The sequence below is a fragment of the Aedes albopictus genome, chromosome 3, assembly GCF_035046485.1.
Source record: "Aedes albopictus strain Foshan chromosome 3, AalbF5, whole genome shotgun sequence".
Taxonomy (NCBI): domain Eukaryota; kingdom Metazoa; phylum Arthropoda; class Insecta; order Diptera; family Culicidae; genus Aedes; species Aedes albopictus.
In genome coordinates, this window is record NC_085138.1 from 450,041,135 (window position 1) to 450,065,530 (window position 24,396).

A 24,396-nucleotide genomic window follows, 5' to 3' on the forward strand; every position below is an offset into this window, starting at 1 on the left:
GTCCCTAGAGGAATTCGTAAAAGAATTCCTGGAGGAATCCCTGATTGAAATGCTGGAGAAAATCTTGAAGGAACTTCTTGAGGAACTCCAGGAGGAGTATCTGGAGGAATTCATTGACGTATCCCTGGAGAGATTCCTGGTGAAATCCTTGGAAGATTCCCGGGCGAAACTCTGGAAGAATTTCAGGATAAATACGTGAAGGAATTCCTGGAGGAATCCTCGGAGGCATTCTTGAAGAAATCCTTGGAAGATTTTCTGGAGAAATCCGTTGAGGCATACTAGGGGGAATTCCTGGAGGATTTTCAGGAGGAATCCCTTAAGAAATTTCTGGAGGAATTTCTAATAGAATCACTTAAGGCGTTCCCAAAGGAATCCGTGGAAGTGAAGGAATCCATGGAGGAATTCTTAGAGGAATCCCTGGAAGAACTCCTGGAGGAATTTCTGAAATAATTCCAGGATAAATTGCTGGAGGAATCTCTTGAGGATGCCCAGGATATTTCCATGGAGGAAGTCCTGGAGGAATTTCAGGATAAATGCCTAGAAAAACCCCTATTGCATTTCCTGGCGGTTTTTCTGGAGGACTGTTTGGAGGAATGGGGCACGTTAGGTGTAGTACTAGAATTAAAGTAATGAGCTGAATTTTAGTATGGTGAGAAGGTCAATTCTCCGTTTCTGCAATAAAATGGTGCAAAAAGCGTGGGTATTATGATTCCTTGCCTAATTTGGTGCTGTTTGAGTATAACTTTGGATTATGTTGTTTATGTTGCAAGAAATAAAGAAAATAACAACACTGTTGCCCAAAGTTTTGCTCAAACAGCATCAAATTAGGCAACATTTCTACAATGAAATAATACAAACAGCGTGAGTATTATGATTTCTTGACTAATTTGATGCTGTTTGAGTAAAAGTTTAGGTAACTGTGTTGTTGTATAATTTATTTCTTGTAATTTCATCAACACAGTTACCCAAACTTTTGCTCAAACAGAATCAAATTAGGCAAAAAAATCATAATACCCACTCTGTTTGCACCATTTCTATGCAGAAATGGAGAATAGGACGCAATCAGTGCAGTACTAGTACTAGTAATCATTGATGCAGTAGGTAGTTGTGCAGATACTATGGGGTGAACTTCAAGTATCTCGACTGACATGCGATCGACTCCCGGGACTCTGTTCAATTCCATGCTATACACTAAGAGTTAAGTTTGTTTTACAGGAAAAATTCGGTCAAGTATGTAACTTCTACCGAACTTCTTAGAGTTTGACAGATAAACGATAATTTTTTACCGAAATTTTGTATTTTTTTACAGAATTTCGATAAAAATCCATTACCGAACGCTCAGCGGTTGAGATTTCGGTAAAAGTTACCGAACGCGATTAGCTGTGTACGCTACGGATGGTTGTTTCTATCTCCTGCAATGATGGAGCAACGATGTAGACACGGGTAATGCGTCGAACTCTTGGCGAATCATGCAGAGATGTTGGTGGCGTAGCCGACACTTGAAAAAGGTTTCCAAATTGCTCGACACAGCGTTTCAGCTGGTCAGCCAAGCCGATTAATAGTTGTTCAGACGTGTCTTTCACGGGCCCTGAGACATCGTAAAGGAGATGAATGTCGCCGGTATCTGCGGCTTTCTCTCTTTCTTCGATTAGGGAATCCGCCCACGCTCTTTTGTCCCGTCTACAGAAGCGTTTCACTTCCTTCTCGAGAGCCGCAGAGCGCGGTCGGGCTACGGCTTTGGCTCCTCGTGTTTTCGCTCGCTCTATCGCGGCTTTGGCGTTCATTTGATCCTCTATGTTCCATCAGGTGTCGTCTGTGATCCACTGCTTTCTCTGGGTGCGTAGCATACACAAATTTTTCTCGCCGGTGGCGATAAAGGCGATTCATTGATCGTACACGTTTCCACCACCCGTAATATTGGCAGCACGGTTCGAAGGACTTTTTCAGCGCAGCGTTTTCCACTCGGCGTGTGTCGATGGATGAAAATCGTACGCGATTGTTGAACCCAGCTCGTCGCATTACACCTTCCAGGTCGATATTGATTAGTAGGCACTCAGGCAGGAAAGTGAATTCATCCTTAGCCGAGAATAGAATGAAACTTCTGCCGATGCTATCATTTTCCCTATCTCGACATTTATTACGAACTCCCTGGTATGATCATTTCGGAAAATGTAAATTATTGAACAACATTATATATATTTTTTTAATGAAACAAGGCCTTTAATATTTATTCAATCACATTCAGTTATCAATTTTGATATTGCTCTCGTAAGGTACATTTTAAATATAGTCATTTTATTATTAAAACAACTTGGCAATTCAGAGATTAGTCACTTGTTTTGGAAGCAGTCACTTTTGGTTGATTGTTTATAACATTCTAGATCTAAATAATTTACTTTTTGCTATTATTGTCTAATGGAATGATTATATTGCCGGATCAGGTGAACTGTATAAATATGTAATATAGACCAATAGGATAAAGATAACGATTGTTAAGGCATAATTTAGCATAAAAACTGCATAAACATTCCATGCGAGTTTTCCTTGTCGTAGATGAATACTTAAGGCACAGTTGTTTAACTGGTCACAATAGATCACGCGCATCTTCAAATGCGATACTCAATCCAAGCGCACTTGGCATCCCTTGCATGTAGAGTAGAGTTTGATTTGGCGAACTCTTCCTGGATCAAATCAGCTGATCTGTTGAAATCTTGGCAGCGTTGCCTTATCTGTGTGATGCTGATTTGCTTTATTTTCAGAGCGCCCATATTGCGAAGCTTTTCCAGCTCGTTAAAGCTAAACACAAGGGCATTACGGTATTGACTCGCTGCAAACTGTATTTTAAAACGCCACCAGTTTACTCGACGCAATTACTTGCTAGTCAAAACAGCCCGTTTCTCATCCACCAATATCTTGTGAATCAAGATATCCTCGTCAGTCGAAACGTCAATCAACATCAAATCAACAATCTCTTCGTTCGGGCTGAACTCGTCGCTCTTGATGTTGTAAATGTAACTGGCGAATTTTTTATCGACCGTCAGCTGCTGGAATCGTACGGCGTCCTCGGTGCTCCAATCGCCGTGTATTGGTTGAACACCTGGGCAGAATCAAAAACAACATTAATGATACAAATCGAAGCAATAAATGATAGAGTAAAAGCGCTAGTCTTCTTACCGTGCAGCCTGGCTTTCACTGCTTGCTGAGGGATTGAGCGCAGATGAGCAGGCAAAATTCGCAGTGAATCGCTGTCTACAACTCGAATTTGACCAAAATCACAGAAATAGACGTGGATCGAACCGCTCAGGATGTTCACTGCGATTACCCTGGAAAAACGGTTAAAAGTATGTTTTATTTTTGTCGTGAGAATTTTTTATAGGTGACTTTTTATAAGGCCTTCGACAGCGTAAATTGATTGATTTGCTCATCTTCAGCTTCATACTTTTTCTTTTAGAATTATGCCAAATGACTATTATGCCTAACGACTATTAAGACTATTAATGACTTTATGCAAATCGGCAATATGTCAAACGACATTACGGCAAACGGGGTAGATCCGCTTAAGCGTTTTGTCACGAAATCCAGTAAAACAAGCCAAAATAATGAGCACTTATAAATATTATACATAGTGCATATACTATACTTTCATCACCTACCTGTACCAGTGTCGGTCGTCACTGTTGATACCCGCATATACTTCTCCCTGTTGAATGCTGTCCACCGGAACGCGCTCTGCTTTGGTCTTGCAATATTCCTGTAGCTCTACCATCATTCGATGTAGCTGGACGGCATGCGAGTACGGCTGCACAATGAAATAGTTCGGGCTGGATGCTATCGTGACACAGACATCGAACAGCTCGCCAATCGCGGGTAGCGGGTATTTCGGAAGCTTAGGTGTCACTTGCGATGGGACAGGGCTACTTAATTTACGCTGTTCAATGTTCAGCCCACTGAAACTTCTCGACAGTTCAGCAGCTTCGTGACTACCGATGGAATAATCAGAAGCGATACTGGTGTTCAGCTTTACCGAACTGGCAATTGATGAGGTGCTGCTGAGCTCGTTAGATGCAATACGTGGATTACTGATCATTTCTGAATTTATTTCAAGTTCCATTTCAGACCGAATGCTGTCGTTGATACAGACCAGTATGTTGGTTTGCTCGAGATGCACGTAAATCTTCACCAGTGGAATAACCGACAGAGCGGCAACCTTTACCTGCAATGAGAAGTTTATTTTATGTAATACACACATTATATTATTAAGGAATTGTTCTACTTATTCCCAAATATCGTTTCCCCGAAAAGAGTGTACGATACATTATTGTTCAAAGTAATAACTTCGTGTAACATCTTATAGGTACCGACTTTTCGAACCCTCTAAGCAGAATAGCCTCTTCAAATGAGTGTACATTAGGCCGTCCCTTATTTTGCAAAAATTGGAAATGTTATAAGTTCGTTAATGGAAAATGATCGTTTTAGCTAATAAATGATCGGGTCAAAATTTGAAGTCCATATCTCAAGGCTAAGTGGTCCCTCAAGCAGTGATGGAATTACTCTCCTCATGAAGCAATTCGCGAGTGTAAACCCGAGCAAAGTCCAACAACAAAATTACAGCAAATCGCCAACATGATTTGTATTCAGCAACAAATTGATATCACATTTTAATATCAGTTTATCTTTACTTAATTTGATTTCAAATTTTGTTTTCGGTTTGCTGTCATTTTAAATTGATATAAATATTTAGTGTTAGAATAATTTTAAATCTTTTAATAAACCATGTAGAGTAGTTCTAGGGATATATCATTAGTGCAATTATATTACTGCATTTAAAAACACGGACACGTTTAGTACTTCCAGTTAGCTGTTTGCTCTTTGAAGGAAGCACGACACTAGACAACGGCACGACCAAAACGACAACAACCTGAGTTATTAAAATTTACAATATCACAACATCAAAATTTGTTTTCAATTTGCTATCAGACTTTGCTCGGGAAGCCAACACAAGGCTTACTCACGATTCCGAGAGTAAACAGTGTGTGAGTTTATTCGCACCCACCTGCTTCGTGAGTAAAAAGCAAAACAAAAACAGAAACACTCATGAGCTTTTATTCGTGAAGAACCAGTGGAGGTGCGGGAAGTGCATTTTGTTGTGATTATAATAGCAAATCCAGTGATTATCCAACATAAACTAATGCTTTATACTTCATTGTTCCTGAAAAGCAGCACTGTCAGTTGTTAAAATGCGTTTTTCGTCAAAATGCAAAAAACTCACGAAGCTTCGCGAATCGCATGCGAGTGCTTGCCAGCTTCGTTTACTCACGAATAAAGAAGTGCGAGTATTCTCGGGCCCCTGTTGTTCCCGAGTATGTTTGTTTTGGTTTGTGTCTGATCAGCTGCAATCTTCATCATTTTCCATCCCTGCCCTCAAGGGGCCTAAAGTTGTCAAAAATGGTATGGGACCAAAAAAACATGAAATTTTTTTCGACGAAATAATGCGCTATTCTACTAAAACCGGTGATTTTAGGACCCTTAAGGGCCGAAAATGTGCTTAGATTTGCGATATCTCTAGCTCTACTCGTTTCTGAGTTATTGACAAAAAAAAAAAAAAAAAACAACCGGAAAATCAACATTTTTGACTATTTTTTTAGATCCCGAAGGAAACCTATCCTTGGTCCCATACCATTTTTGACAACTTTAGGCCCCTTGAGGGACCGCTTAGCGTTGAGATATGGACTTCAAATTTTGACACGATCATTTTTTAGCTAAAACGATCAATTTCCACTAACGAACTTATAACATTTCCAATTTTTGCAAAATAAGGGACGGCCTAGTGTACATAATCAGTTTTGTACCTTTAAGCATAACAGGGCAGAATTTAAAGGTATTATTATTTATTTATCTTTATTAAAGAGATTTTCAGCGGGGGGCTGGTTCATCTCTGTAATGGGGGGCACGTTCGGTGTAGTACTAGATTTGTAGTAATGAGCTGAATTTTAGTATGGTGAGAAGGTCAGATATCTGTTTCTGCAATGAAATGGTGCAAACAGCGTGGGTATTATGATTCCTTACCTAATTTGATGCTGTTTGAGCAAAACTTTGGGCAACACTGTTGTTGTTTTATCCATTTCTTGCAACATAAACAACATAGGGTGCCTGTACCAGTTATCGCACTACCTAAGGAAAAGTACTTCTACAAAAATAAGAAGAAGACCGACGAATGTCGTCGATACGTCAAATGATAGATTTGTTTTCATACTTTACAGGAAAAATATAAAATCTGAGCCAAACCCACTTTTACTATTTATTACGGCCTGTGCCAATGATAGGAACCCTGTACCAGTTATGGACATACTTCTTAATTTCGGTTCCACTTCGCACTATTTACATGCATTCCTTATGAGATTTGCCATAACTGGTACACTATGGCGAAATAGGGTGCAAGGAAGCCGAAATTTTAAGGAAAATGATTTATTTCTATCATAATTTGAGCAAAATGTGAAATTTGAATGAGTGCAATCATCTTTTATGACCGTGATCTATTGTTCACATACTTTTTCTTGATGATTTGCATCGTTAAAGGTTGAAAATCAACTATGGCGAATTTGAGGTACTATAGCCATAACTGGTACACTGAGCCTAGTTATCAAAAGTTTTGCTCAAACATCATCAAATTAGACAAGGAATCATAATACCCACGCTTTTTGTACCATTTCATTGCAGAAACAGATATCTGACCTTCTCACCATACTAAAATTCACATTACTACAAATCTAGTACTACACCGAACGTACCCCATTGAAAGGTACATAAACTGATTACACTCCTAAAGATTAAGTTAACCGACCATAAGCTGAAAAGTCATTTTGGATCATTTGGCTAGAGAAAGAACGAGCAGCAATGAAAGGCAAGAACGCTATTGTTAGCAGATTTTGTTAATGGTCTAGAAAACAATAAATTTAAAAAAAAGAACCGCCCGTAAAATTAAAAAAAACGGGAAAACGAAATTTGAGGGTTATAGAACCTTATCTGAGAGCTTCAATTCTTGAAGAAATAAAATAGAAACACGATAAGATCGTAAGATCATTCATGACGCCATTGTACTTACCATAGCGGTGAGGCCCGTTTTCAGAAGAACGCGCATCCGAGACAACAGGTAATCGGTGATCTCTGGAATATCGAACATTCGCATCCTGATGGCTTGTGCTGGATAACGGCTCAAAGCAACGCTCAACATTTCCAGCTGGTAAATGTTCTGAACATTGACCAACTTCTGGATCCCTCTGTCCACGTACAGCATTCGGCAGAACGGTCCGGATTGTTCCGCTTCCAGAGACGCTCTGTACCATTTGTTATCTTTCTCGTCGTTTACCAGGTAAAGTTGCTGCTTACCTTTGCTCGCGTAAAGACCTCGGTGCTTACCTTCCAGGGCATTCGACTTAACCAAGTTGTTGATAAGTTTCTGTTGGGAGAAAAATAATACTTGGCTCTAAGATTTTCCCACATTTTTGCAAATCGACTGATTCGTAGATTTACATCAATTTCCCCCTTCCGTTTCCTCAAAAAGTATTCTTTCTTACCTGTATGTAAACCATTGCATCATCTTTGAGCTGACAGTAAACATCGCCTGAATCGTCCACGTGCGTGACAACCACCGTAGTAACCCCTTTCTTGTTCAACTCCGGCATTGGCGTATCATCGCAAATGTGCTTCAAAATCACCGGGTTCAAGTTGACGTCTTCGTCGGAAGATGTATCGTACAGAATCATTTTTATTCGAACATCTCCCACACTGATAAGCTCACGGTCTTTTTCGTACTCATTTCGAGGAGTAAGAATTTCACCAATGCACACTTTACCGCTAATCAAGTTGTCCAAATGTGGCTTGGCTTTCGGATTTTCTCCGAAATCTTCGAGACCGTCAAGGCTGAAGCAGAGGCTTTGGCCAGGCAGATGCAGATACTTGGCATCACAAACATAGATGTCATCCAGTGCCACACGTTCCCATTCGCCAACATCGATGAAGAAGCAAACGCTCTGATTGTTGTTGCAGTCAATTTCGTCGATACGTACGCGGTACCAGCAATCTGGAGTCTGTACCAAGTAGTACTCTCCGATCGTGACAGAGCTAGGTTTCCGTTTATCGTTCCCCATCATGCTCAGCTCAATGTCCGTTATGAGTGAATCCATTTTGTCGCTGAATTCAGGACCAACGAGTCGTGCCCATATTTCCACTGTTGAAACTGGGTTGGTGATGTACAGGTTCCAGTACTGCTCGTTCCAAGGAAGCTGAAGAACATTGGCGGTCATGCATTTCGCTTCAGACGTAATCGAAGGCGATGAATTTGAAGAACCCGTTTCCTCGTACGCATTTGCGAACACGATCGTATTTTCCTGCACTTCATCCTTGGAAAACATATGCGAATACTGGGACATAATAATAAGCTCCCAGTGATCTGGAAGCAAAAGCTGATGCGCTCGCCGGAAAGCTTCCGGAATGTTCTTGCTAAACATGCCATGGGGACACTGGAGTAGCAGCTCATGAATCTTGATAGCGATCTCGTAATCAGAATCGAGACAAACGGAATAGTTGTTTATTTCTTCATCGCGTTTGATGTTCGCGATTGCGATTTGAGCGGCGGCAAATTGCCCCTCGAACTCGTTGGAAAAATCGTCTGGATATGTGGAATACGTAGAACCGTTAACCTAATGTAAAATTGAAAAAAAGATACATTTTACGAAAAAAAACATGCTTGAAGTAAAACAAATATAATTTGAAAAATAAAATGAACACTACTACGTAATAAGTACATATGAACTCACAAAATATGTATATGATTGCAATATGATATAATGATCACAGAGAAACAGACGTAACACTTAAAGCACGTAATCGCCCAATGCTAAACGTCCTGTGTTTGGCCGGGCCATCAATAGATGGCGGTAGTGAGCAAACGTCAAACAGGAGCAAAAATAATGCCAACTCCGCGAGTGGTCAATTGACCAACTAGGTACCGAAAATTTGAATCAACACAGTTAGAAAAAATCACCGACTTCGGTAATGTTTTACCGAAATCTCAACCGTTAAGTTTGCTTTACAGGAAAAAATCGGTAAAGGTAGCAACTTTTACCGAAGTTCGTTAGAGTTTAACAGATAAACGATAACATTTTACCGAAATTTGTTATTTTTTTACAGAATTTCGGTAAAAATCCATTACCGAACGCTCAGCGGTTGAGATTTCGGTAAAAATTACCGAACACGATTAGCTGTGAACCGTTAAAAAGGTGATCGATGATAAGCGAGTGGAGTGTTACGTCTGATTCTCTGTGTAATGATTGTTTTCTCCATTTCTTGCCTTTTCAACAACACAGTTATCCAATGTTTCGCTCGAACAACATCAAATTAGGCAAGATATCATAATGCCCATGCTTTAAAATCTAGTAGCAGTACTTAAATCTTAGTATCTTTACAAATCTAGTAGCAGGTACTTCACCGAACGTGCCCCATAGGACACATATTTGAAGTTTATATAATTATCCGCGGCAGCTAGTATGTACAACCAAGGATGTTTTCTCGCACCTAACAATTATGTAACGCATTTGTCTGTAGCTAAGAAGCCTAATATTAAAATACTAGCTGACCCGACGTGGCTAGCCACGTTTTCACGATACCGAGAATTATGACGATGGCTTAAAAATGTTTGATATCCTTTAAAGTGTTCTAGAATACCCTACTACTTACTCTCTTTGCCATGTATGCACGGCTCCAAAAACTTCTCCGAATTCTAAACAGAAAGTTTTTAAATATGCTATTATTTGTGAAAAATACTCGAACATGTATGTTATCCCAACAAACATTTTTGCTGTACAAGAGTGGAACAAACAACTCTTAAGCAAACTTCAGCTTAAGAAACTGTTGTTCAACTAGTTCTGTTACTTGGGATTGGCTTTTTGCCCAAGAAAGTTGTAAAAATTTCTTCATATTTGAAACAGAAACCTCTCGAAATAAATACATTGACGTCCTTGTAGAAAATGAAAATTCTTCAATTTCAATTCTTCGACTTCGATTCGGCTTCAATCTCAAACACTCAGATCACACCATGCCACCATACCACTGTACGTGTAATATTTCAGTCAAGCTTTGCTAAGCGTGACGGTAAGACAGATAGACAACACCTGGCTTCATATGCCGTTTTTGATCTCCTTAATTTAGATTTGGAAAATGTTCATCTTTTATGGAGATTCTTGAGCATTCTGGGATAACAATTTCCAAAAGTTTCCTCAGAAGCCATTGTAATTATGCGAAACATTTCATTCAGCAATGGACTCATCAGTAGCGCCAGAAGGTATACTATCATGTATTATTCAAAAATTAAAAAAAAAAACGCCAGAATGTATACTCCCAAATATACACCTTTAACTGTTACAGGGTTCTAATCCCTGAAATGGTAAGAAACTTCTTGAAGCTTCTCAGGAACTGCGATTTTTTCATTTCATTTCAGCCACCGTGAATGAATGTTCGGAACGTATACAGCCAAGCAGTAAACTTGCGGGTAGTTAGCAAAATTATGCTGATGGCGAGAGAACTTCCAGAAACTTCCGGAAAGTTCTCGAAAATTAAAGTAGTTGAATACTTCAGAACATTCCAGAACGTTCTTCTTTTTTCTGAAACTTTCAGTAATTTTCACAAAAATAGCAAGCATCATTTGTTCGAATTGGTAAAGAAGAAGATGTTTCATACGATTGCATCTTCTTTCTGGAGCATTCAGAAACTTCTAGGTCTCGAATATTTAAGAAATTCAATACTCCGGAACATTCCAAAACCTTCTTCTTCTTTTCTTCTGGAACTTTCAGTAACTTCCAGAAAGTTCTTTGATTATTTAGAATATTGATGTTCCAGATCATTCCAAAAAGTTCTTATTATTTTTGAAGTGATACAACTATGGTGAAGCATTTCCATGAAACATTTCAAAGCGTTACGGACAGACAGACAGACAACGCTGGGATTTTATATATATGATGGTATTCGGCAAATATGTAGAAGTAGAATAGTGTTTTTCCTACAATAGGACATGTGGTACTCTCCGGCTTGACAGATCGAATGATAATAATCTTCCCTAACGGCATGGTCTACTCGGATATGTACCAAACTACCACATCTCCTTTTGTCCAAATAATAATGCAATGTTGGCCTACTTCAAGAATTTATCCTCTATTTTGCACTGCATCTGACAATTAAGGATTTTATATTACCTGCAATATTTATCATAACTTGTTTTAGAAAACTACATTTATCGATCAAGATCAAGATATAAATAGTTCGTTTCTCTTTACTATTTGTGAAGCATTTCTATTGCTTTACCATACAAGTGAACATATTTCTTATTAGACTTTTTGTTAGATAGTCTCCCTTCTAGTTTGTTTACCATTATTTTATACCCGGATTTTCATTCCTTCTTCGAGTGTCTCCCTGCCTAGCCGGTAAAATTTGTCAACTGTCATTTCTGCGACGCCCTCCTTGGAGGCGAGACATCATTGCCAGCCCCGGCCGGAATTTCATCCGCCGCTTTGGCGTCTCCCTCCTTTGAGGCGAGACATTATTGCCAGCCCCGGCCAGATTTTCATCTGCCGCTTTGGCGTCTCCCTTCTCTGAGGCGAGACATTATTGCCAGCTCCGGCCAGATTTGCATCTGCCGCTTTGGCGTCTCCCTCCTTTGAGGTGAAACATTAATGCCAGCCCCGGCCAGATTTTCATCCGCCGCTTTGGCGTCTCCCTTCTCTGAGGCGGGACATTATTGCCAGCTCCGGCCAGATTTTCATCTGCCGCTTTGGCGTCTCCCTCCTTTGAGGCGAGACATTATTGCCGTCTACGGTCGGATTTTCATCCGCCGTTTCGGCATCTCCCTCTACCGAGGCGAGATTTTACGAGTTCCCTCATGTCTGATCCGATCGGTTGCTATCCGTCGGAAAACGATTCTATAACATTCCCCAGAAAACCATTCCCCAGAATACCAATCCCCAGAATTCCATTCCCCAGAAAACCATTTCCCAGAATGTACCATTCCCCAGAATGTACCATTTCCCAGAAATCCGTTCCCCAGAAATCCATTCCCCAGAATGCACCATTCCCCAGAAATCCATTCCCCAGAAAAGCTTAATATACTCTGCTAAAAAGTTTAATTCGATACACAAACAGTAAAATGTTGATCATAATGATATGTTATACCCCGGACAGACATGTGATACGAGTATTATTCCTGTACAACGGTACGCAGTGTCAAGAAAATTCCAACTCATTTCAAGCGCAATTGTACAGTGATTCTTGTATCACATGTGTGTCATAAGTATTAAAGGCAAGGATTTTAACATTATAGTGTTATTACGAGCAAATATCTATTTCTTGTACGGTATATGAAACAAATTAAGGTAAAAATGTATACATACATACATATCCATAAAAATATTCTACAATAGTAAACGTTTGAATTACCATTGTACACAGTTGCATGTTGATCTTTAAACCTATCTTGAAAGTTCACAAACTGTTAGTTGCGTTGCTATAAAATGTTTTGTTTTTGACAGATTTGTGAAAATTGGCTTCTTTAGTGATGTTGAGATAATTCCATATTCTGAATCTGCATGCCAAACTGAATCGAAATCCAAACTTTCATCTATTTTGGTGCCCGGGAACCTTTTTAAAAATCAATTTGAAATTTGTATGGGAGCGATTTGTTGAATCACCCCTCGTCGCATTTTGTACTGAGCGGAGCTGTCAAGCAGTTGCCCGGCTGTCAAAAAGTGATTTCAAAAAATCTCTTTGAAATTGATTTTAGCTACCAAAATAAAGTTCTAAAAATTTGAAAAAAATCATAGCGGCTCAGAAAAAGGTGCTCTTTTGTTTAAAAATAGAAAATCATTGAATTTTTCTTAATTTAAAAACCCAATTGTGCAGCACTTGTTTTACGATGAATAACGTTTTAAAAGTGATGTGCAAAATTTACAGAGAAAACGCATATTCTTCTGATGTTGTTCAGTGTACAAGATACTTAAGACTCAACTGACCACGTTTTTCTTTGCAAACGGTTGGAGGGATCCATCCCAATGGTTGTTCCTAATTATTCGCTTCAAAGGCTCTTCATTCATGCGGTATGAGAAGGGCTTTCATCATTATTCCAATACTATGGAATGGAATAGAAAAAGTGAACATATAAGCAGTTTGAATGCCAACAGAAGGGAAAAAGTATCATTGTTTTCCTTTTGGCATTCAAAAACCCAACAATGTTCCTTCTTTTTAAACAATATTCTTCTTAAAATTAAGGCAATTAGTAAAAAATTTTAAATTATAACTGCTTACATTTTCAACATAGATTCTCCCTTCTTTTCTATATAGGCTGTTCTTTCGAATTTCTCTTTTCAGGAAATTATGGGCATTATTACAACCACCGGTGTTAAATTGCTGTTATATTTATTATTAATTTTTTTTTCAAATTTCTGAACACCTGTGCTTGTGGTGCCGATTGTAACTAGCCTAAACATTGTAACTCGAAAGAACAGCCTATGTAGAAAAGAAGGGAAAATCTATGTTGAAAAAGTAAGCAGTTGTGATGCCGATAATTTCCTGAAAAGTGCAATTCGAAAGAACAGTCTATGCAGCAAAGAAGGAAAAGTCTATGTTGAAAATGAAAGCAGTTATAATTCCAATAATTGTACCAATTGCCTAAATTCTAAAAAAAGCTTGTTTAAAAGAAGGAACAGTGTTGGGTTTTTGAATGCCGCAAGGAAAACAATGTCACCACAGACAAACAGACGTAACACTTCGAACATTTTTCGATTTAAATTTTAGTCTCGGAAATAGGTTCGCTTAATTCTAAAAGGACTGAATTTGGCCAATCATCAACTAGGTGGCAGTAGTGAGCAAACGTCAAACTCAAACAAAAACTATGCGAGCGCCGCGAATTGGCAGTTGGTCAACTCTCAAATTTTCAAATAAACCGTTAAATCGATGTACGATGGAAATTATCAGAGTGTTACGTTTCCTTCTTCGTTAAAAAAATGTTTGAGTCGTTATAAGAATTGTTGGCATTACAACTGCTTATATGTTTATCAAAATTTTTCCCTTCTTTTGCATAGGCTGTTCTTTCCAGTTGCACTTTTCAAGAAATTATCGGCATTGCAACTGCTTACTTTTTTAACATTGATTCTCCCTTCTTTTTTGCATAGGCTGTTCTTTCGAATTGCACTTTTCGGGAAATTATGGGCATTACAGCCTCCACCGGTGTTAAAATTGCTGTTATATTTATTTCATATTTTTTTCTAAATTTCTAAACACCTGTGCTTGTGGTGCCGATAATGACCTGAATAGTGTAACTTGAAAGAATAGCCTATGCAGAAAAGAAGGAAAAAACTACGTAGAAAATGTAAAAAGTTCTGATGCCGATAATTTACTGAAAAGTACAATTCGAAAGAACAGCCTATGCAGAAAAGAAGGAAAAATGTATGTTGAAAAAGTAAGCAGTTGCGATGCCAATAATTATACCAATAGCCTAAATTGTAAAGGCAAATCATGCTTATTTCCGAAGTCTTTCTTGTCAAATAAGAATTTTTGGCAGGATGTTTCTTCCGGTGATTTTTTACGAATAAATATTTGATTTTTAGCTATTAATATAAACCATTCAGAATTAAAGCAATAGTTTTATTTTTTTCTGGGGAATGGTACATTCTGGGGAATGGAATTCTGGGGAATGGTACATTCTGGGGAATGGATTTCTGGGAAATGGTACATTCTGGGGAATGGGTTTCTGGGAAATGGTTTTCTGGGGAATGGTACATTCTGGGGAATGGAATTCTGGGGATTGGTTTTCTGGGGAATGGTTTTCTGGGGAATGTTATAGAATCCGGAAAACAGACTATTTATGATAATTACCTTAAGCTTCAACTGGATCACCCAGTTTCAACCAGTCTTTTCCTTCCTCGTTTCCATCCTTGGTTTCGTTGATTTTCACGAGGTGTGTAGCCGAAAAGATCGCCGTCGCATTTCCTGCCGAATATCCGCTGATCTAATTATTCTGCTTCTACAAGATGATCTTCTACTCGATACTCCCAAGTTCCGCTTCTTCAGGGATGATCAGCAAATGGGTTCTTCTCGTCGCCAATGTGGTACTCTCCGGCTTGACAGATCGAATGATAATAATCTTCCCTAACGGCATGGTCTACTCGGATATGTACCAAACTACCACAGGACACAATCAGTGAAGTACTAAACTGCCGTCGGACGCATAAATGTCACATGTTACATTTCGACATTTTTGAGGTTTTTATGTCAAAAGTCATATTTAGGTACATATTTTTGATATAATCTGTCAACATATGAATTTATGTATATTTCGATAGTTGAATTGAGTTGAAGTCAATCCAATGCGACAACAGTCAAAGTTTATTTTGAAACTTAAAATGCGTTTTTCTCGTGTATTTTCAATGTAACATGTGACATTTATGCGTCCGAGGGCAGTAAAGTTGTAGTAATGAGCTGAGGTAAATCCTCCGTTTCTGCATTCGTTGCCTAATTTGATGCTGTTTGAGCAAAAACTGAGGCGCATGGAAATATATGGAGAAAACGTGACTTGATTTACAAAACTGCAGATAACTTTTGATATTAAGAAACAGTACATCTCTAGTTTTTTTTATATTATGTATAAATGTGTCAGCTTCATTGATGTAAAAATTTTGAAAATCGGTGGTGTCAACACGGTTGAAAAAAGATTTGGTATCAAAATACAAGATGGCGTCCAAAATCAATACGGCCGGCCCAACTTTTTATAACTGTCAATAGTAGCACTATCATTTCTCTTTTCAACAACGTTTCGTTTTGAGGGAGTTTTAGAAGAAACTTTCGAGTTATAACTGTTCAAATGAGCCAACATTTGACCAAAATCGAGGGGTCTGCAAAAAAGGTTGTGGCTCAAACTAGCAAGGGGTCCATCAATTTGAGTAACCAAATGCATTTTCCTTACTTTTTTGGCAAGAACTTACAGAAAAACGCCACCTTAAGCATTTTTAAAGACAAGGTGTAAATAGTGGGACGGTCTCAAAATTGTTCACGGACTCAATGTTAACGCTATTCAAATAACACGTATAATGGAAGTATAAAAAAGGGATGAGATATGTGAATGGATTTTGTTTGATTTGAGGATGCAATTTAAGCATGATGATTGTCAAGTGTTATCTCACCCTATATAAAAACCAAAAAAAAAGCAAATGTAAATGTTCAATAGCAAAAAATATATACCATTACGCGGCATTGTATGCGCATGTTCCTCAGCTTGAAGTACGTATACTTTGGACGTGGCAGATCATAAAATTTGGCATATTCGGACAACATCTCTACGGGGGTAGCCATCGGTGCACTCCAAGAGAATGGTTCTTTTGGGCGGGCTGTTTGTGCTGTCGCAGCTGGTGTTAATGTAGTGGATGTTGGGGACTACAAAGGGCGAAATAAACATGCAAGACTACAAAAGAAAACGTCATAAAGTTCAAAGTACCAACCTTAGGTTCAACATTAGACGGTTTGTTAGCAGCGACTACCCTTGCAGCCTTTTCCAAATCCGAACTGTCGACTTGCTGCTTACTCTTCAGACGATCTTGTAGCGTTTTCTGTCCTGGAATCGTACGGAGTGGTGCCACCGGTGTCGGAACAATAATCGGATCGTCAAAACTCGGTGGCACATCACGCACGGGGTACGACTTTGGCATTTTCTGTACCGGAGGTGATGTGGGCACCACATCTTTCGTCACTTGGAGCCTCGAATTTACACTTCTGTGGTCTTGCGCCGGTGTACCGGAAGACGTGGGTGGCAAATGTGGTTGTTTATTACCTGTGTCCGCGTGTGTCATTTGATGGTTGTCTTTGTCAATAGCTTTGGAAGGAGCAAACATGTTTTGTTCGTTGCGATGCTCTGGGGATCGAATGACAAATTGTGGCTCCTGATTTTTCAACTCCAATTGTGAGGATTGTCGCTGCTGCATTTGTGGAGCTCGCTCGTTCAGTATGTGTCGTAAGTCATTCGAGTTTAGAGTAACTTGAGCTGTCTTGGCTGAGTCTTGGCTGGCTTTATTGAAATTCTTGACAGTCGAGTTATTGTTGTTCGTTTCGATGCGGTTATATCGTTGGTTGTTCACATTTTGCGAAGTGTTGTTTCCATAGATCTTGGAGTTTGCAGTTGACGTTGGTGCAACTTTGTTGACCGCCATTAGCGGTTTAGATTGATTGCCATTGGTGTACCGATTGTTATTCGTCCATCCAACATTGCTGGGAGTATTCTGAAAGAATGGCTTCAGCGGATTGTTCTGGTATCGCTGATAGTTGTTCTGCGACTGTTGAGAATATTTCTTCTGGATGAATTGGCTTGATTTGTTCGGCATTTGTGAGTACATTTTGTTGTAAGCGCTGGGATTCCAATTGTTACCTCCTGTTCGTTTCTGAGGTTGGCGCAAAATGGAAAACCCGGACTTCCTTGTCTTTGTGGTTTTTTGAGCCGCGACCATTTTCAGAATGTGCACTGAGTCTGCACTGGGTTTAACAAAAATCACAGTCTTGAAAATAAATATTATTATTATTCATGAAATTACCTCCTTTAATTATAAAAAAAAAAAACTCACCTCACCCATCCTGCTCTGAACGACAAACTCTCCAGTTGATTTCAGGAACTCATCGGCATTGGGATATCCAAACTTCTTGTACATCAGCGGACCGCCTTCCAGTTCACGATAATCTGCCAGTATGCTCTGTACCGTTGACGGCCCTTTTTTGGACAGTACCAAAGCTCGCAGTACCGAAATGGCGGACTCAGCTTCTTCTGAATGTTCTTTTCTGGGAATGCTTGCCATTGTTGCTTGCAGCTAATGGAGAAAGGAACGAAATAGAAATAAATAATCGATGGTAAATATACCAGGATTATTAATTTGATTCAATTAAATAATCTTTTATATCCTTCAAAAGAAGAATAATAAAGATGTTGACAGTCCAAGGCTTGTGCAGTCTCTACTGTGTGGTCCAATGATCACCCGTATTTATACTACATAATGAATCATACCTGTATAGACATTTAGGTACTGTCCTGATTAGTATTTCATGTAGGTAGATATCCTATGCACACAACCATTAGGTAGACACTATATAACCAAGTATTAAAAAAAGGTTATATAAAAAGTTGATAAACATTACATAGCAAATCAGATTTTAATACTAATGGAGCACGTTCGGTGTAGTACTAGATTTGTAGTAATGAGCTGAATTTTTGTATGGTGAGAAGGTCAATTCTCCGTTTCTGCAATGAAATGGTGCAAAAAGCGTGGGTATTATGATTCCTTGCCTAAATTGATGCTGTTTGAGCAAAACTTTGGATAACAATGTTGTTTATGTTGCAAGAAATCGAGAAAACAACAACACTGTTACCTAAAGTTTTGCTCAAACAGCATCAATTTAGGCAAGGAATCATAATACCCACGCTTTTTGCACCATTTCATTGCAGAAACGGAGAATTGACCTTCTCACCATACATAAATTCAGCTCATTACTACAAATCTAGTACTACACCGAACGTGCCCCATTCTTCGTTTCTGCAATTAAATGGTGCAAAAAGCGTGGGTATTATGATTCCTTGCCAAAATTAATGCTGTTTGAGCAAATCTTTGGATAACTATGTTGTTTATGTTGCAAGAAATGAAGAAAACAACAACACTGTTGCCCAAAGTTTTGCTCAAACAGCATCAAATTAGGCAAAGAATCATAATACCCACGCTTTTTGCACCATTTCATTGCAGAAACGGAGAATTGACCTTCTCACCATACTAAAATTCAGCTCATTACTACAAATCTAGTACTTCACCGAACGTGCCCCATTGCAAACAGCGTGGGTTATATGATTTCTTGCCTAATTTGATGCTGTTTGAGCAAAACTTTGGGTAACTGTGTTGTTGAAGTTGCAAGAAATAAATAATACAACAACACAGTTACCCAAACTTTTGCTCAAATAGCATCAAATTAGGCAAGAAATCATATAGCCCAAGCTGTTTGCACCATTTCATTGCAGAAACGGAGAATTGATCATCTCACCATACAAAAATCCAGCTCACTACTTTCAATCTACTACTTCACTGATTGCTTCCTATTAAGGAACTGAGGCGACAGAAGGCAGTCGAAGTGTCCGAAAATGAGTACGTAGTTTATGGACAGCGCCCTTACTCTTCCTAATAGGATCGGATCGTAGTAAGCAGTGCGCGCGAACGTGAATCAAAATATATCTGTCATGATTTTTTTCGTTCTCGTGAATTTTGTACTTTTACACAGCGAAATTCAATTTCGGTTAAGGCCCTGAATATCCTGGATTTGAATACCTATCTAATTTTGTTCAGCTGAGGACGCAAGGACCTTACTGTAAAGTGACCAGACGTCCCGGATTGTGCGGGACAGTCCCGGATTCAAGCTAGCCGTCCCGCATTATCAAGTGTCCCGGAATTGTCCCGGATTCCAACAGTCACTAAAATATTTTTCTTGGCAGATATGTTAAACTGCTTCTGTTCGTCTTAAACGAGCTCAACGATTTGCTCTCAAAAGAGCAAATCCACACAGCAAATAAAAATGTAAAATGAACTTTTGATCCGTAAATGTAAATCAATGCAGTTAATTTTGGTTGATTCTTGTAAGCCTCTGCAAGTAAATTTGAAGGCGTACGTTTCGCAAAAACTGTTCTTTCATGTTGTTATTTCAAAAATATTCTTTTAAGATTTTTTAGTAAAATCGATGTAGCAATCCACAGGGCGTCTGACAGAAACTTTGAGATAAAATCTGAAGAGAAAGATATCGTGAAAATAAATAGTAGAACTTTTAATGTGAGCATGAATTTAAGTGGGATATTCTAGAAAAAATCTTACTAGATCACTTTGAGGATTTTTAGAGTAATGCATGAAAAAAATCCAGTGGAAGGGCATCTGATTAAAATAGGAATCATCCTGGAATAACACCTTGAGGAAATACTAAAAGTTCCTAAGTAACCTCGAAGGACATTGTTGATATTTTCAAGATTTACATCTACAAGCAAGTCCCATTCAGATTATTTTTGGGAAATTAGGTTAAAATTCCCACTAGTTTTTTTTTCCTTATTTTATAAAGGGTTCCTCCGAGAACTCCTCTAGTTATTCATGCAGGAAAATCTAAAAAAGTTCTCAGCATTTTTCCCCCTAAGGTTTTTACTAGAAATTCTTGCAGAAATTTTTATGTATTGTTTTGAAGGTTTTTCCAGAATGTCCTTTTACAGATTTTCCTGGGGATTTTTGGAAAGATCAAGGGATTTCTATATGCTACAAGAAATATGTGGTGGATAACTCGGAACATTATTCTGATTCAGGTAGGAATTTAACTTCCAATGGATGGAATTCCAGGAAGGAAATAAATTTGTGTCCCGCATCAGAGCAAAACATATCTGGCCACTTTACCTTACTGGTGCATTCAGTGCGCGAATTATTTTTCGCTTTTGTGTTGGTATTTTCGGCTGGCAGTAGGATTCATTGGTTAATGAATATCGATTCGAATGAAAATATACTCAATTGTTGTGCTAAGGAGCAAGTTATTACTCTTTTGTAGAGAAGCTGCTGCAACGCGAAAGAAACAATGGAAGGTCAAAGGTCCAAGTGGATTCGGAATTCCGGCTTGCCATGGTGTTACCGATGGAATGCTGGAAGTCAGAATTGACGTGTGGCCGTTGCAACACCTTTTGGACATTCATCATTACAACCGGTGAGATCTTTCTGATTTGATTGCTTTGATTTGTTTTGAGTAACATAATTGTGAAACATATTAATAATGGATCAAAATATGTGACAACACGTGGTGGACACGCCTCGCTGTTTGTACCCAGATGCAGTGTGTTGCTCGACCGTGGTGGTGCCCATGGTTGTTGTTGTTGTTTTTTTTTAATAGGACAGATTGGTGAAGTACTAGATTTGTAGTAATGAGCTGAATTTTAGTATGGTGAGAAGGCCAATTCTCCGTTTCTGCAATGAAATGGTTCAAAAAGCGTGGGTATTATGATTCCTTGCCTAATTTAATGCTGTTTGAGCAAAACTTTGAGTAACCGTGTTGTTGTTTTCTCCATTTCTTGCAACATAAACAACAAAGTTATCCAAAGTTTTGCTCAAACAGCATTAAATTAGACAAAGAATCACAATACCCACGCTTTTTGAACCATTTCTTTGCAGAAACAGAGAATTGACCTTCTCACCATACAAAAATTCAGCTCATTACTTCAATTCTAGTACTACACCGAACGTGCCCCATTCATAGTAGTGTTTTAACCTTTTTCCAACTTTTCTGTAGTGATTGCTGTATTACTTTTCTGTTTATTATAATGTGGCATATTTCATTATATACCATAATTGGGGAGTGGGTCATCATACTTTTTTCTAGTTTCAGAGAGCGAATAATGGCGCCTCAGCCTAGGCTTTCGATTTTTGTATTACATCTTCATTAGGCTTCAATGGGACACGTTCGGTGTAGTACTAGATTTGTAGTAATGAGCTAAATTTCAGTATGGTGAGAAGGTCAATTCTCCGTTTCTGCAAAGAAATGGTGCCAAAAGCGTGGGTATTATGATTCCTTGCCTAATTTGATGCTGTTTGAGCAAAACTTTGAGCAACAGTGTTGTTGTTTTCTCCATTTCTTGCAACATAAACTACATGGTTATCCAAAGTTTTGCTCAAATTTGATGCTGTTTGAGCAAAACTTTGGATAACCATGTAGTTTATGTTGCAAGAAATGGAGAAAACAACAACACTGTTGCTCAAAGTTTTGCTCAAACAGCATCAAATTAGGCAAGGAATCATAATACCCACGCTTTTTGCACCATTTTATTGCAGAAACTGAGAATTGCCCTTCTCACCATACTAAAATTCAGCTCATTACTACAAATCTAGTACTTCAACGATCTGTCCTATTCTTGTATTACATCTCCGATGTGCTGCAAGCATTGATAATGACAAGAAAAATGATAGAAGTAGTCGATTCTATCATTTTCCAGGATTCTTTTAATGAATGGCTGTGTATGTGTAGACTAGACTAGACTAGCGCCCCTACTCTCCCTAATAGAAGAATTCGAATGACCCCCAATAGGACAGATTGGTGAAGCACTAGATTTGTAGTAATGAGCTGAATTTTAGTATGGTGAGAAGGTCAATTCTCCGTTTCTGCAATGAAATGGTACAAAAAGCGTCGGTATTGTTAGTTTCAACTGGAGGAATCCCTAAGGAATCTTGCGAGTATTCCCAGGAAGAATCTGAAAAGGAATCCTTTTGAATGTCATCCAGAGTTTAAAATTTTCATTTTCAATGAGTGAAATTCAACGTGAATTTTGAAGATTCTCAACTGAGGGATCAAAATAAAATTCATTTTGGTGAATGAATTTTTTCACCTATTCATTCATTTTTCTGTCACTGACAATTTTCACTGAGAAATAAAACTGGACCGTAACTCCCGATTATACTTCTAATTACCTCAAAACTTGTGTATAGTAGTTAATTAGAATAATAATTATGTTCTCTATTTGTCAATTAAGTCGGATTGTGCGTCTGTTAACAGAAATTTGACATTCTACGACGTGCGACGTGAATGAAAAAAGAGAGGCATTCAGCTGACAGTGAATGTGGCCAAACACGAATGAAAAAATGAGAATGTCAATCTTCACTTTCAATCTTCGAATTTTTTACTCTCTGATGTCATCTAGATCTATAGAAATCTCTGAAGGAATCTCGGAAGAGATCTCCAAAAGAAACCTGGAAGAACTCCTTAAGAAATCTCTGGAGAAATTCCAAGAAAAAACAATGTTGGAATACAGGAAGAAACTCCAGGAGGGCTCCCGGAAGAAATTTCGGGAGGAATCCTAGGAGAACAAATCCCACGAGTGTCTCAAACAAGGGAGGAAACTCTGGAAGAATCCTTAACGGAAACTCACGAGGAATGTCGTAAGAAACTTCGGAAGGAATCCCTGAAAATATCCAGGATAAAATTCTTAATGAATCTCTGGAGAAATTCTTGAAAAAAGGCCGGATGGAGTCCCGGGAAAATCTCTAAAGAAGTCTCGTTTAGTAATCAATAAAGTAATGACAGAATCCCCGGAACCCCTAGAACAATTTGGGAAGAATCCCTAAAAAGAAACCACTAGATTTAGGGAGGGAGGGTCATGTACCATTTGGGCAGGTGTACCTATTTTGGGCACTTTTTTTTAGTTTTTTTTAATGTGTATTTTAACTTAAATGCTAATTCTTCACTCAAAGGGTACTTTCCGCTATAACTAAGTCAATTTCAAACCGATTGATTTGAATTTTTATATAGAGTTAGATACTGTACGTGCCTAACTCTATATAAAAATTCAAATCAATCCGTTTGAAATTGACTTAGTTATAGCGGCAAGTGCCCAAAATAGGTACACCTGCCCAAATGGTACAAGGCCTTATCAATGGAGGAATTCTAAGGTAAAGGAAATGTGGGAGAAATCTTCATTGAAAAAAATTGCGTCACGTAATTTATGGACGTTTTCAAAATGCTCAAAATAGGTCCCCTTCCCACATGGCTTGGTCAGCCAAAGCAAAATCAAGAAATTGACATTTGTTAGGTCCCCTTGCCCAAATCGCCAAACACCCAATAAATAGCAACTATCAATCACTAACCTGTCGACAACTTCAATAACATAAACATACTTGTAAATACACTAATACATAAATCAATCAGTGCAATTTTATTGTCCCGTGCACGCCTCTGTGCAGTGAGAACAGCCATTATCGCGGATGCTCACTTCCAAAACTTTCACGTTCACTTTTCGATCTTCTTCTTGCGCAAGTGAAAACTTCGATTTGTTGGCCTTGCCTTTTCTGCAAGCGCATAATTTACAAAACAGAACATGAATTTGGTACTTACATGTCGATTTGCCACGGGAACGGTAACCACTTCTTCAAAATATCAAAACTTAACACGTCCGAAAATGAAAATACTCCGATCAACCTACTTTTCACCAGATCACACGTTGCACCGTCAGCACAAAACGAAAGCCAGAAACTGAATGATGACAAAAGCAGTGAAAATCAGATGCGATGCGAGCGAGATGCATCCAAATTCGAAGAGCTCGACGGTACCAGGTGAGGCGAAGCAAAAATCGCCTACTCTTTCTCTCCTATTTTGGACCTTGCGTGGATGGCAAACTGCAGACGTGACTTCATTCGAGAGAACATCGGAAGAAAGAAAGAGTCAAACTACTGACTCCTATCACACCTTTTGGGCTCAAGCACATCGATCCGAGTCTCCGCAGCTGATGATAGGGGTGTCGAAAATAATCGACTAACTGAATTAATCGATCACTTT

General features: G+C 38.7%; 1 protein-coding gene across 2 annotated transcripts; it reads right to left on the reverse strand.

The window, feature by feature from the left end:
• Positions 1-2,196: 2,196 nt before the first annotated feature.
• LOC109407506 (tudor domain-containing protein 7A) lies at positions 2,197-24,137 on the reverse strand. Of its 2 annotated transcripts, XM_019680557.3 has the most exons (9): positions 23,956-24,135; positions 17,649-17,888; positions 16,536-17,582; positions 16,279-16,470; positions 7,575-8,699; positions 7,103-7,456; positions 3,654-4,213; positions 3,175-3,323; positions 2,197-3,097 (listed from the first exon to the last, which is right to left on the reverse strand). In XM_019680557.3, exons 2-9 carry the CDS (start codon positions 17,874-17,876, stop codon positions 2,871-2,873), a joined length of 3,882 nt encoding a protein of 1,293 aa, XP_019536102.2. In that variant the 5' UTR covers positions 17,877-17,888; positions 23,956-24,135; the 3' UTR covers positions 2,197-2,870. The 2 variants fall into 2 exon arrangements, with proteins under 2 accessions (XP_019536102.2, XP_019536103.2); XM_019680558.3 differs by lacking the exon at positions 16,279-16,470 and having other exon boundaries at positions 23,956-24,137.
• Positions 24,138-24,396: the final 259 nt, after the last annotated feature.

Coding starts and splice junctions, on each gene's coding strand:
- LOC109407506 (XM_019680557.3), bottom strand. CDS start 17,876: ATGGCAAGCATTCCCAGAAAAGAACATTCAGAAGAAGCTGAGTCCGCC. Junction 17,583..17,648: donor TTCAGAGCAGGATGGGTGAG/GTGAGTTTTTTT, acceptor TTTATTTTCAAG/ACTGTGATTTTTGTTAAACC. Junction 7,457..7,574: donor ATGCAATGGTTTACATACAG/GTAAGAAAGAAT, acceptor TTCTCCCAACAG/AAACTTATCAACAACTTGGT.